Raw genomic sequence first — 14,064 nt, forward strand, 5'->3', positions numbered from 1 at the left:
GATACCTCAAAGCGATACAAGTGAATCTACCATTTGATCCAGCAATCCCATTGCTGGGCATCTACCCAAATGATCCAATGACACTCTACAAAAAAAGACACCTGCACTCGAATGTTTATAGCAGCACAATTCATAATTGCAAGGCTGTGGAAACAGCCCAAGTGCCCATCAATCCAAGAATGGATTAATAAAATGTGGTACATGTATACCATGGAGTACTATTCAGCTCTAAGAAACAATGGTGATATAGCACATCTTATATTTTCCTGGTTAGAGCTGGAACCCATACTACTAAGTGAAGTATCCCAAGAATGGAAAAACAAGCACCACATATACTCACCAGCAAACTGGTATTAACTGAACAGCACCTAAGTGGACACATAGGTACTACAGTAATAGGGTATTGGGCAGGTGGGAGGGGGGAGGGGGGAGGGGGGAGGGGGACGGGTATATACATACATAATGAGTGAGATGTGCACCATCTTGGGGATGGTCATACTGGAGACTCAGACTTGTGGGGGGAGGGGGGAAAGGGCATTTATTGAAACCTTAAAATCTGTACCCCCATAATATGCCGAAATAAAAAAAAGCAAAAAAAAAGCCCTGCCCTTAGATGTTTTATTCACACTATGATACTGAGGCTCCACAGCTGTAGTGACTGTACAGTTTGCTACTTGAACTCTTCACTGTTTCGAGTTTTGCGTGGATCAGCGCGTAAACGTGCAGGGATGTACCATTCAGGTTGTCCAACCCTGGAATTTCATGCCCTTTCAGTTTGTAGAAAGTATTGTATTTCACACATCAACTCTATATCTCAAAAAAATAACTCACGAGCATAAGACTTGCTGGCCTCGTGAGAACTAACATGTTGCTCCCAATACTGTGAGGCTGATTCTCCTTGCCCCCATTTCATTGATGAGAAGATGGAGGCACAGCACCTCTAAGGAGTAATGTCCCTGTACCCCACGCTCCTGCGGCTGAGAGTCTAGAAAGTATTTCCCAAGTTACGGTTTTAGGACAATGCATATTAGAATTATCTGGGTATTTGTTTAAGAATGTAGATTCTTAGGCATTCCCCAACCTTTTAAATCAGAATGAGAGTGAGTGAGGTCTGGGCATCTGCATCTTAAGATCTTCCTCTAAGTCACTGTCATCTGAACTAATATTTGAGAGTCTCTACTGGGTCTGTGGTACTCCCCGCTTTCAAGTTCATTTTCATAACTTAGATCAGTAATACCCAGAGCTAAATTACTTCCCAGAGGATTAAATTAAAATATTAATAGGCTTGGCTTTTCTGTCTTCGAAACTTTAGGCTTTTATTTATTTATTTTTTTTCATTTCATCTCTGAAGATCTGTAGTTTGTTTAGTCACCAAAACAAATTTAAAAAAAATAAACAAAAAGGGAGGGCGGAGGGAAGCCAAACTGAGTGCGTGGGTGGGCAGCTGGGGGACCTCGGACAGCAGCTGCTTTAGGGATTCTTGGATAGAATGTGCAAAATCCCTGGCTTCACGAAGCCTCTGTCCTTGCTCCTGGCCACTGTGTTGTAAGTGCTTAGTTATTCCGTTGCCCAGCAGCTAATGCTATGATGGCGACATTCGCGCTGCCATTCTTCACCCTACCTTCCCGACGCTTCCAAAATGTGTCGTCTTTAACAGCTGATACCATCTGGAAAGTTCTGGAAACAAAATAACTCTCAGTTTCTAATCAGATTTTACACATTCCATACTTCATTTCTGTGCCCTTAAAATTGGGAAGTTTAATATAAAATATTATATTTTAATTTTTTTTCATTCTTAAGTACAAAAAGAATGAAGACAAGAAAGGTTAGGATCTGGGACATCTGGTGTTTTTTGTTTTGTTTTGGTTGGTGTTTTACAGTTGACAGGAACTGATAAAATGCAAATTCTTTGAGATCAATGAGAATGCCCTTTCTCACAAAATTCACTTTGGCCAAGGAGTCTGTGGGAATATGTCACAACCGTTGGAACGACGAGTCATGCATATATCAAAGTCTCAAATGTGAACTTTAGAACAGGAAAAATTGCATTCAGAATACTATTCTGAGAGCAGAAAGTACATGGTTTAATAAAAGGTGGTGCAGGCACTGGCGACTACTCTAAATTCAAATAACGTATTTTCGAAATGCCTTATTTTTTTTTCTCCCACAGGACAAAATATTCCTTCCTATTGGAATATGAAATATTAGCTTCTAAACCCCAAATGAATCCATTGCTTCAAAAGCACAGGCAGATTTCTAAACACAGGTGCTTTTCAGCAGAGGACTGACACGTGCAAAACATTGAAAACAACAAAGGGAGAATTAAGAAAAGCAACATGCTAATAGGATAAATTATTATATAGTCGTTGGGATTATGTTCATCCAAAGTACTTAATGACATAGGAAAGTGTTCATGATATAACGTTTAGGATAAAAGGCAAGATGTAAAGACTGTATGATTCTAATACTTTATATATATAATATCTGTTTTATGTTGTAGCAATATATCTAAGTCTTTACATATCTGCTTATTTATATGCTATCTATAGTAAGAATTCTCGAGTCGTTGAATTTTGAAATATTTATCTTTCCTTCTTATATTTTTCTATATTCAAAATTGTATGCAAAATATTATAATTTAAAATGTAATTTTAATAATATTCAAGTTGAATTTTAGTAACATTCTATACTGCTAAAATTTTAAATATTTATAAATGTTATGAGAAAAAGTTCCTTTAAAAATGAAATTTCATAGCTTAATATAAGAGGTACAAATGTCAATGACTAGAGATTATCTTTGCAGAGTGCCTGTGGGAATTTCTTGCCAGATTTTAATGAATATATTTTAACAAATAAAGATGAATTGCTTATTGATTTAAAGAATAAATCCTATTGACCCTTTCATGAGAAACAAACATTATCAGAATAAACTAATATTCTAATCGGGGACACAGAAAAATATTCATTCTTACTCTTTAACATGATTCACAATGAAAAATGTTGATACTTTGCTTTACTTCTTAATATCTGTTCAAATCATTATGCACAAGCTGTATTTTTATCATTTTGCTGGTGAACATTGGTGAGACAAACTTGAACTAATGAATGTCCCCAGGTAGCTTGTCTCCGCATCCTAAAGACTGAAACCTGAGCTAGGGTTTGACCATGCAAAATATCGAGCTCAGCCAATTAGCTAAAGAAGTGGGTAGGGTCAGAACACTGCACTTGGATAGGTTTCTGAAAATAATCTCATCATGCCTTGGGAAATGATCGATTTTCTTTTCTCTACCGGTGTAGACCACAATTACATTTTTCCACAAATAGGTTACTCTCTTCTTTTTAGAAGAGATTTGCATATCTGCCCTCCTGAGACGGAGGGACCCTAGCTTGACAATTTATTTATCAAAGGAGGATATTCCCCAGTGTATGTTTTTGTCTGCATATGGTGCTGGGAAAACTGGATAGCCACATGTAGAAGACCAACGCAGAATCCACACTTTTCACCTCTCACAAAAATCAACTCACGCTGGATAACAGACTTAAGGTATGAAACTATTAGAATTCTAGAGGAAAACATTGGAAACACTCTTCTAGACATTGGCCTAGGCAAAGAATTTATGAAGAAGACCCCAAAGGCAATCACAGCAACAACAAAAATAAATAAATGGGACGTGATCAAACTAAAAAGCTTCTGCACAGCTAAAGAAACAGTCACGAGAGCAAACAGACAACCTACAGAATGGGAGAAAATTTTCGCATGCTATACATCCAATAAAGGGCTGATAACTAGAATCTATTTAGGACTCACGAAAATCAGCAAGAAAAAATCAAACAACCCTATCAAAAAGTGGGCAAAGGACTTGAACAGAAACTTTTCAAAAGAAGACAGAATAATGGCCAATAAACATATGAAAAAATGCTCAACATCTCTAATCATCAGGGAAATGCAAATCAAAACTGCAATGAGATATCACCTATCTCCAGTAAGAATGGCCTTTGCCAAAAAGTCCCAAAACAATGTTGGCATGGATGTGGAGAGATAGGAACACTCCTACAATGCTGGTGGGACTGCAAACTAGTTCAGCCTCTGTGGAAAGCAATATGGAGATACCTTAAATGGATACAAGTAGATCTACCATTTGATCCTGCAATCCCACTACGGGGCATCTACCCAAAAGAACAAATGATACTCTACAAAAAAGACACCTGCACTCGAATGTTTATAGCAGCACAATTCATAATTGCAAAGTTGTGGAAACAACCCAGTGCCCATCAATACATGAGTGGATTAATAAAATGTGGTCTATGTACACCATGGAGTACTACTCAGCTTTAAGAAACAATGGTGATCTAGCACCTCTTGTGTTTTCCTGGATAGAGCTGGAACCCATTCTACTAAGTGAAATATCCCAAGAATGGAAAAACAAGCACCACATGTAAGCACCAGCAAATTGGTATTAATGGATCAGCACCTAAGTGGACATATAGGAATAACATTTATTGGGTGTCGGGCAGGTGGGAGGGGAGGAGGGGATGTGTATATACATACACAATGAGTGCGATGTGCGCCGTCTGGGGGATGGTCACGCTTGAAGCTCTGAGTTGAGGGGGGAGGGAGGCAAGAGCAATATACGTAACCTTAACATTTGTACCCCCATAATATGCTGAAATTAAAAAAAAAGAGGATATTCAGTTTGCCAGAATGACCTTTTTTCCTCCTAACATGTAAATAAAATTAACTCATTTACCTGCTAAAAATCTTTCAATGGATTTCCATTTCACTTAGAGTAAGAACTAACTTTCTCACTATAATCTACTGAGTCTTGCAGAATCAACCTCTGCCCCTTCATCTCCATGAAGTCTATGCTTAAATGTACGTCTTCAGGAAGCAAATGTGTGACCCCCTGACTTCATGCACTAACATATTAGTGTTAGCAGGTCACCCTCATCACTCTTGGAGATTATTTAAATCTTCACTGTTTACTGTTTACCTGCCCAGCACTGGGAATGCAAATCCCCTGGAGCAGCGTCTTAGACTTAGGAAACTCGCCAAAATCATTTGCTGAATGAATGAACGAGGTAGATTGTCTCCAAAGGTGGTTGTCAATAATTTCTCCCATCACTATTCATCCATGCCGCTGCTTCTTTCAAGAAACGGAGTACATTTTCTATCCCTTTTAATCTGAGCTGACCTTGTGATTTGCCTTTGACCAAGAGATTTCACTGGCTGTGACATTATGCCAGCGTTGAGCCTAATATCCCCCTAATATCTCTTGTAGCTGCCACTCTTGCCGTCTTTGAGCTGTGAGCCACTGTGTAAAGAGTTTCCACAATTGGCTCAAGGGAGAAGTCCTGAAGGATACAAGACCGCAAAGAGAAAGTGAGAGGCTCACTCAGCCGTCAGCTATTCCAGCCAGCCCAGCTTAGGCACCAGAGTCGGGAGCAAAACTCCCTCGGATACTGCAGGTTACTACCTGCTGCAACCGACACCACGTGGACAGAGGTACGACCTCTCTGCCAAGCACTGACCAGATGCAGAATCTGAAACAGTGTTGTCGTTTTAAACTAAAAAGGTATGGAGTGGTTTGCGATGCAGCAATAGATACCTGAAACAGTCACTGGAACCAGAAATCAGGTGCTGCTGCAATAAAAACCTAAACACATGGGATTGGTGTTGGAACTAGGCAAAGCCCACACCATCAATGAGGCAGCCATGAGTGAGAGCTGGGAGAACAGTGAAAACATTGCTATTAGAGGCTGGGGAAAGGTAAATGCTTATTAAACAGTGCTGGACAAAATTAACACGACTATCGATTGCAGTAACTTGGAACACAGAAAACATTCCTGATGAACTTGTGGCCCTAGCTCAGGAGGTTTTCAGGCCAAATGCTGACTGTACTAATGGCATCTTTTATTTGTATACGCTAAGATAGTACAAAGGACAGATAAACTAAAGAAAGAACTGTTCCATTTTGGAGAAGAATTTAGAAAAACTATAATGGCTCTAGGACAATATTTCTAACTGGTGAGAAATGGCCTTGAAAATCCAGGGTGCTACCAGTAAAATATGAGTTCAAGGTAAAAACTAAATAATGGGTGTGACCAGAACACTCCTTGTTAAGAATTCTGAAAGATGCAGCAACTCACAGAGTCTTTTGGCAACAGAAATCTTTCGTTACGTTTTCTTCAGTTGTTTCTGCATTGATGCATTTCACACCAAAAATACATACATTTTATAAATGGGATAAGTAGGATCACATTTATACAAAGGTTGGGCAATATTTCATTGTCAGTCAATAGTCATTAACTTGATTTGGAGATGACTGCTTACAGGACACATTTGTTCTTACAGGTATCTTAACTATATAAAACATCTGTCCATTGAACTATATTAGCAAAAACATAAGAACCAAATCATAAATGCCTATGTAAAAATAAATTTAATAAATATGCTTTGTTATAATGTCATCTGTATATATTTAGGCTATATATAAATATTTTAAAAGGGCATTGAAACTTATTATCATCTCATGAAGTTTATTATAGAGGATGCTGTTTATGCCAATACACAAAATTCTATTAGGAGGATCCTACTGATAAATTTCTTTCTAATTTTGGTACTAAAAGTTTTCATGTCTTCTAGATAAATAATTGTTCATATGTTGTAGATAGGTCTGAACTAACGAACTATTTACCAGGTGTTTTTTTTTCACACTATAAGATAAAATACACTTATCCATAAGATATACTTACGGCTCCCTTGAAAAAGTGTATCTGCAGTCTTGAAATTTATTCTCTGACCCTAGTTTTGAATTCATTTCTTTACCTCCACATTTATTTATTTTTTTCTCCCAGAGAAAATCTACTGATCCTTATAAACTGTTTGTAATACTTTTTGTAAAAAGGCATAGTTTTAATCAATTAATTGATCCTGTCTTATTTGTCTATTTATCATTATATAATTAGAATCTTTCCAAAGTTTGAAGAACTATAATATTTTGTTATATAAATGTACCATTGTTTAATTACCCATACTCACTGTTGGAGATAATAGATTGATATTTATTTTTTACTATTATAAAAATTATAATAATGCTTAAGTTTTTCTCCACATATCTGATTTTTTTCTGGGGCTAGAATGTCCTGCTTAAAGGCTCCTGAAATATATTACCAAACTGCTTTAGAAAGACTATAAAAAATTGTTCTCTTATTGCCAGGGTGCCTACCTAAACACAACTTGCCAGCAACAGAGAAGGAGGCAATTGACAAAATATTAACTGCGATTAACTCTTAATTAGTGGAGATATTAACCTTTTATATTTTCTTCTCTTAAGCTTCCACTAATTTTTGAATTTCACCACTCTGTACTTCTCCTTGTTTCCTTGAAAATCTCTTCTAGATTAAGGTGGAGCTATGTATTTTAAAATAGAATGCTTCTACTATTATTAAAAATAATTATTTTTAATGACATTGTTAATATCCCAATTCCTATTTACCAATACTTTTAATATACCTCAACTGAAAGAATTTACGAAAACATCAAACAAGAGAAGATTCCTATATTACAAGTTCACTTTTTTTCAATGCAAAAGTTTAATACAGTTTTAATTTAGTACCAAGGGAAAAGAACAAATAAGAATGTTTTCAGATAAAGAAAAAAGTATGGAAGAGAGAGATATAAAGTGCCAAGTTTTTGACTTTGCAACTTAATAAAAACAATCCAAACTCATGTGGCCAAATAATCCACGTTCCAAACTGTTACCATAGCAATCAAGGCTATGCCATCTCACCTCATGGCATCCTTTCAGGTCAATTTCTTAATGAAGATGGTTAACAAAATGTTGACATCCACCTGTCAAACAACAAAATGACATCTACCTGTCAAATGATGGCTTCTCTCCGCAGTCAAAGGCATCCTGGAGCTCCTTAACAAGATTAGCCTGGCCTGGCAGTCGAAAGAGACCCTCTTCTTTCAGCCCCCTTTGTCGGATAAAGTCCACACACTGCTCCACCAGCATCGGGGCCAGACGGTTCCCATATCTCTTCTCGTAGCGGACAGTGTCTTCCAGTTTCTGTCCAAAAATGCCTAGAAAAAGAAAGGGTGACAGTGAATTCGAGAAACTTATCTCACTCTGCGTTGTCATTTTCTTTTAAAACTCAGTATAACAGCAAAACAAAGATTGGAATGCTAGCAAGGACTTAACATTTGGTATTTCACGTTATTATAGAATAGAATTCATCACATACAATTCTTCAAATGAAAAGGGTTTATCTCACGCTGCCCCTTTTACCTGTATTCTATGTATAGCCCCAAACCGAAATAGAAATACTGAGTTTGACATATGCACTTTGGAATAGGAAACATTGTAATAAATGTAAGGAGTTTAGGGTTTTTATTTATTTTTTCCTTCTGGGAAGGTAATTGTTTTCAAAAGCTCAAAAGCAGGAATATTCTGGAGACAATAGTCCAATTCTCTACTTTTGTTACAGTTTTATATTTAAGTCCAATTTGCATTTAGTTTAAATTCTGTTCATCACTCTTTTCCCCTTTTGTTGTCGATCAAGTTGTGATGCTATGATTATAATCAAGGTGATAAAACCAGGAAAAGAAACCCTGAATTTTCTTCCATAGAAAAGACTTCAGATAGTGTTTTTTCTTTAAAACCTGAAGCCAATAACTTATTTAAAAGGGAAAAATTAAAGTTACAAAGCGGCACATACTAAATGTGGTGGTGGGGGGGGTCATGGTGGGTTGCACTGGCCAAGAGAGGATTTTATCAGGTACATTGTCTAGAATTGCTGGCAATAAAAAGCAGGCCAACCTTTAGTTTTATTAATGATTTTACAATAGCTACAAACCATGTATTCTTTGGTGTATGCAGTTGAGGGTGAACAGAAACGCTATTCCATCCGTGGTACCCCACAGATTAAGAGACAATGCTACTAAAATATGAGGCACATTATTAAAAATATTAGGTAGTTTTGCAAAAATGATCAACCTATGAGACCAGGGTGGGAGAACAACCAAAGCAAATGTGAGGCCAATGTTCCCAGATGCAGTGAACTTCACTCAATGGTTTTAATGGTCTAATGACTTTCATGAAAGGGGAAGAAAAATAAGCATTGCATGTTGAAATTATGTAAGACTCCAGAGTGTTTGGGAAATTATTTAACAGCCATTAAGTTAAGGATTTGATGATAACAACAGATGCTTTGCCTCCCGCCTGCAAATTTATTTATTTATGGATTCAGTAGTGCAAAACCATCACATTCCACGCAATAAAGACTTGCTACCAAAGACAATATTCTTAGCCCAGGTAGAAACGATAACAACAAACTATTCTATACCTGGTATCGAATCTTGCACTAATGGAATTCATATCTTTTTTAAGGAAATAAGGTTGAGTGCCCTAATATCAATCAATATACAAGTGCATATAAAGAAGAATTAGAAAATGGCATTTTCTAAGGGCAGTAAAGATTACAGTAGGTAAGAGATCTATTTAGCTTAGTCTTTAGACTTTAGATCTGGCAGCTCCTTGATAATGGTGTATCAAACATTATTCACGAACTGAGCAGACATTCACACGTCTATTTTCTTTTGGCATCTCCAATTTAGAAGCTAGACAATTAAATACTTCTCCCACTTTCTGTGAAGTGGGGTGTCCATACAACATAGCCCCGGCCAAGAAGTCTTACGGAGCCTTTAGGAAGACTCAATTTTCTTGATGAATGAAAAGACAGCTGCAAATTGTAAATCACTGCTTTTTTCCTGTCTTGAACTTGGACATGATATCGGTCCTTATAATAGTCATCTTTTGACCATTGGGCAGCAATGATAAGAGAAAGGCTAAAAGATGAACAGATGTCCTGAGGCTGAGAACACTGAAATACTGACCCAATACAGCAGTGCCTTCATCTAACTAGTTTTTAGTGTGAGAATAATAATAAGCCACCGTTAGCTGGGTTTTCTGTTACTTGCAGCAAAGTAAAATTCTAACCCATTCAGTGGTGATAATGATTTTGAAGATAGTCTAGTATTTTAATAATAAAGTTTACAAATTGTTATAATTGAAGATTATCAACTCTTTTTCTGTGGAGTTCTTTAAAAACAAACATGATATTTATTTGCCTGCAATGTTTGGACTCTATCCTGTCAAAATTAAGTAAATAGCCTTTCAAAAGGCACTCACAGATCACTTAAAAATAGTATGTTGACATTTGAGAATAAATCTTATGTATCTATGATTTTTTTACTGTAGATTTTTGCTCTTGATTGGTAAATATATTACATAAGGGCTCTCTCTGAATCCAGCAGAAAATCTACTAAAGATGTTCCAATTCAAATTCTGTGTCTGCTACAAATGAGAACCAAACTTCCAAGATTCGGTTTTACGTCATAAGGAAAAGCAAACATTCTTTTCTTAAAACTCTCAGGATTTCTTTTTTGCCAACAACTCAAGAAGGCGGTAAAGGAATAGGCATGCTTTGCTTTAGATGTATAGCAAAAAACTTTAATTTATTAAGTATGTATTATATACTAAATCTCTGACATATATTCTGTAATCTTCATAAGAAATATACTATAAGGTAGATTTCATTCTCCTTATTTATACCTGAGGAAACTGGGGCTCAGAGAGATTAAACAGTTTGTCCAAGGTTAGTTACACAACACCAAGAGGCAGAAGGGAAGTCCACATCCAGATTTATTCTGCTTTAAAAGCTTTGCTCATTCCCGAATAAAATGCTTTTTATTTTGCTTCTTATTTACTCTTATCATGCATCCTCATTTTCTAGTAATGCAAAATATTAGTAAATTCTAAAACTGAGTATAATAATGTATTTGTTTATGCTCTAAGAAGTGGCCATAGCTAAGCACGCTTAAGCATGCTAGGCATGTTACAAGCAGTTTGCCTGCATCTCTCTTATTTAGAACTCAGCACCTTGTCAGGCACCACCAGAACTCCCATTTTATCGACAAGGAGCTCAAAGAACAGAAATGTCAAGTGAGTTGCCATATATGTCACACAGTTAGAAAAGGGTAGAGCTAAGATTTGTTCACGGCTGTGGGATTTCATAGCCACTCTGTTATCAATTATGCAATACTATGTAGTGCACATAATGGCTGAACAACAGTTATGGAGGAAGAAACCTGCCATTTACTACTTTTCTGACCTCAATTCTTCCCCCCACACTAGGATGGGTGATTTATGCTGAGAAAATGTAAGTTGGGGTGAAGGTCAGAAACAAAGGAGAAAAAAAACTTTGGCAGTTTAGTGAGCAACGCTCACGCCCAAAATAATTCCCTTTATGTCATGATGATGTCTGTTTAGCAGCATAGCATGTAAGAAAGTTAAAGCGTATAGACAATAGGTACATATGATTAGAAATTCCTGTGGGAAGAAAAGTAGTTTTCTGCTGTAGAACTGGTCTTGCAAAGAATTAGTAAAGAATTATAATAGATGCTTACTCCCCATTCTACAACACTGGATATAGAGTGTATCAAATGTCTTTGGCTTACAATGATGGGTGTGGATTAACCTCCTGCATAAAAAAGCACTTTGTAAGGAAAGTTAGTGTTGGTAAAAAAAAAAAAGTTAATTTTTTTAAAACCCTGCTTTATTTGAAATCATCCTTGAGAAAGCAGTGAAACTTAAAATAGCAAAATTAACAAAAAAGCATAAAGGTCATGTGCTACCTCCAACTAGCAGCATGAAGAAAGGACACATGGATTAGTAGCTTATTAACAAGAATATCCTCAGTGGTATGGGTCATGCAAACAGTCCCAGCTGTGCCCATTTAAATTCCCAGAGAGGTTTCACACTGCCTGACAGCGCTGCCCTCAGAATTTCTGGGAGACAATGGTATTTCACGCTGACTTCTGAAAGTACATCGATGGTGTCATAAAGCATCACCCAGGATGTCACTTTTCACTGGATTGAGAAAGTAAATCACACAGGTGGATTTATTACACCTGTAGGGGGCTGTTTCAACTGGAGCAAGCAAGACAGAAATCTACACATCCTTCAGGGTTTGTGAGGGTCCTGCTTACGTGTGATTTATACACCCGACAGTGAGGTGAGTGTAATCAGATAAAATACATTCAAATTCCATTCTTCCTAAAAATGAATAAACAAATACTAAGACAACCCTTCTTAGACTTGTAGCCTGTAACTACTCATCCTCTTTGCTCCTTGATTCGCAGTGAAGTATAACTCTGGTTCCATTTCATCACTTTCTATCCACCTGCTCACCTTTTGTAATTTGACCTCGGACCCAGTCAGTCACTCTACTAAAATGGTCTTTCTTTTTTTTCTTTTTTTTTTTTTTTACAGTCAACAACTTCCTAATTGCCAAATCATGGACGGCCACATTTACTTTTTTGTATTAATTTATGCCTTACTACTTTTAAAACTGTCAATCGCACTCTACTTTTTGGAACTTCCCTCGTGACGTGATTCTTGCCTCTCAGAATGCCCTTCTCAGTCTCTTTCTTGGACTGTGCAACCGACTATGCCCCCTTTTCAACAGTTTTATGGGCATCTGGGTTCTGTCCTCATCCTTATTTTCACTTTACCTGATACAATTTCTCTGCTGGACTCCATCTAATCTCCTTGCATTTTTTTTTTTTTTTTGAGACAGAGTCTCACTTTGTTGCCCAGGCTAGAGTGAGTGCCATGGCATCAGCCTCGCTCACAGCAACCTTCAACTCCTGGGCTCAAGCTATCCTCCTGCCTCAGCCTCCTGAGTAGCTGGGACTACAGGCATGCGTCACCATGCCCGGCTAATTTTTTCTATATATATTAGTTGGCTAATTAATTTCTTTCTACTTATAGTAGAGACGGGGTCTCGCTCTTGCTCAGGATTGCATATTAATTATTCTCAGATTTGTATCTCAATTTTGGCTATTGCTCTTATCTCTAGCATTGGCTTTCCAAGTGCCCATTAGTCCCCTCAACATGGATATCTCAAAATATTCTCAAACTTAAATCTTCTAAACTGCCTAAGTCATCTTTTCTTTAAAACTTGTTCTACTTCATAAAATCCTAGTTTTAATTATCGGTACTAGCTGACCACCTGATTTGTGGTCCCCTCCAAACTCCTTGCCATTACATTAGATCAGATACTCACTATTTATTACTTGACTTTTGAAAGAGCAGAATTCCCAATCCAGGCAAGTGTTGCCATGGCAATCTTCATAATATTTTAATTGCATCATGCCACCCTTCTGCTTCCTGTCCTCCAACGGTGCCCACTGGCCTGTCTTTGCAACCAAACTCCTTTCTGTGGAATAAAATACCTACTGATCTCTGCCTCTTCATTCACCATCCAATCAACAAATCCACTGTCATTTCTGCTGTTTCCTCACCAACAACATGCTCCCAAACTATACTGAACTGTTTATTATTTCATAATTATAGCATGACTTATCATGTCTCCATGTCTCCTTTTAGAAAGTAAGTCTTGACTTCATAAATCAACCTGGGAAACTTTATCCTATAAGATTCAACTCGCTTCGTCTCCTGTGTGAAATCTTTTTTTGTTGTTAATTTTAAATAATTTTTTAATTGATGCATAATCAATGTACACAGATTTATGGTACATGTGATAATTTAACATATTCATATAATTTGTAAAGATCAAATTGGTATACTTTGGATATCCATCATCTTAAATATTTGTCTTTATGCTAGAAACATTTGAATTATTTTCTTCTAGCTATTTTGAAATGTATAGTAGATTATTGTAAACTATAGTCATCCTACGTACTGATCTTTCCAACAATAGATCTTATTTATTCTAGCAAATTATATATTTGTACCTATTAATCAACTTGTCTTCATTCCCCCTCCCCCTCCCCTTCCTGGCCTGTGGTAACCACCAATCTATTCTCTATCTTCGCAACATCCACTTTTTAGCTCCCTTATATGAGTAAGAACATGTGATATTTGTCTTTCTGGGGAGGCACTTTTTCCCAATGTTGCTACCACTTCTCTTTATTTTCTTCTTTTTAAAAAACTTTCAGAATATTATGGGGGTACAAACATTTTGGTTACCTGAATT

At 36.9% G+C, this 14,064-nt stretch overlaps 1 protein-coding gene across 5 annotated transcripts in view; it reads right to left on the minus strand.

The window, feature by feature from the left end:
* ARHGAP24 (Rho GTPase activating protein 24) overlaps positions 1–14,064 on the minus strand; it is a 342,652-nt gene that overhangs the window by 30,844 nt on the left and 297,744 nt on the right. For all 5 annotated transcript variants that reach the window (XM_012770911.2, XM_012770915.3, XM_012770916.2 and 2 more), the window contains one exon: positions 7,879–8,086. In XM_012770911.2, coding sequence (XP_012626365.1) covers positions 7,879–8,086 — 208 coding nt within the window. The remainder of the gene's footprint in view (positions 1–7,878; positions 8,087–14,064) is intronic.

This window comes from Microcebus murinus, chromosome 29 (genome assembly GCF_040939455.1).
Source record: "Microcebus murinus isolate Inina chromosome 29, M.murinus_Inina_mat1.0, whole genome shotgun sequence".
In the NCBI taxonomy this organism is placed as follows: Eukaryota; Metazoa; Chordata; class Mammalia; order Primates; family Cheirogaleidae; genus Microcebus; species Microcebus murinus.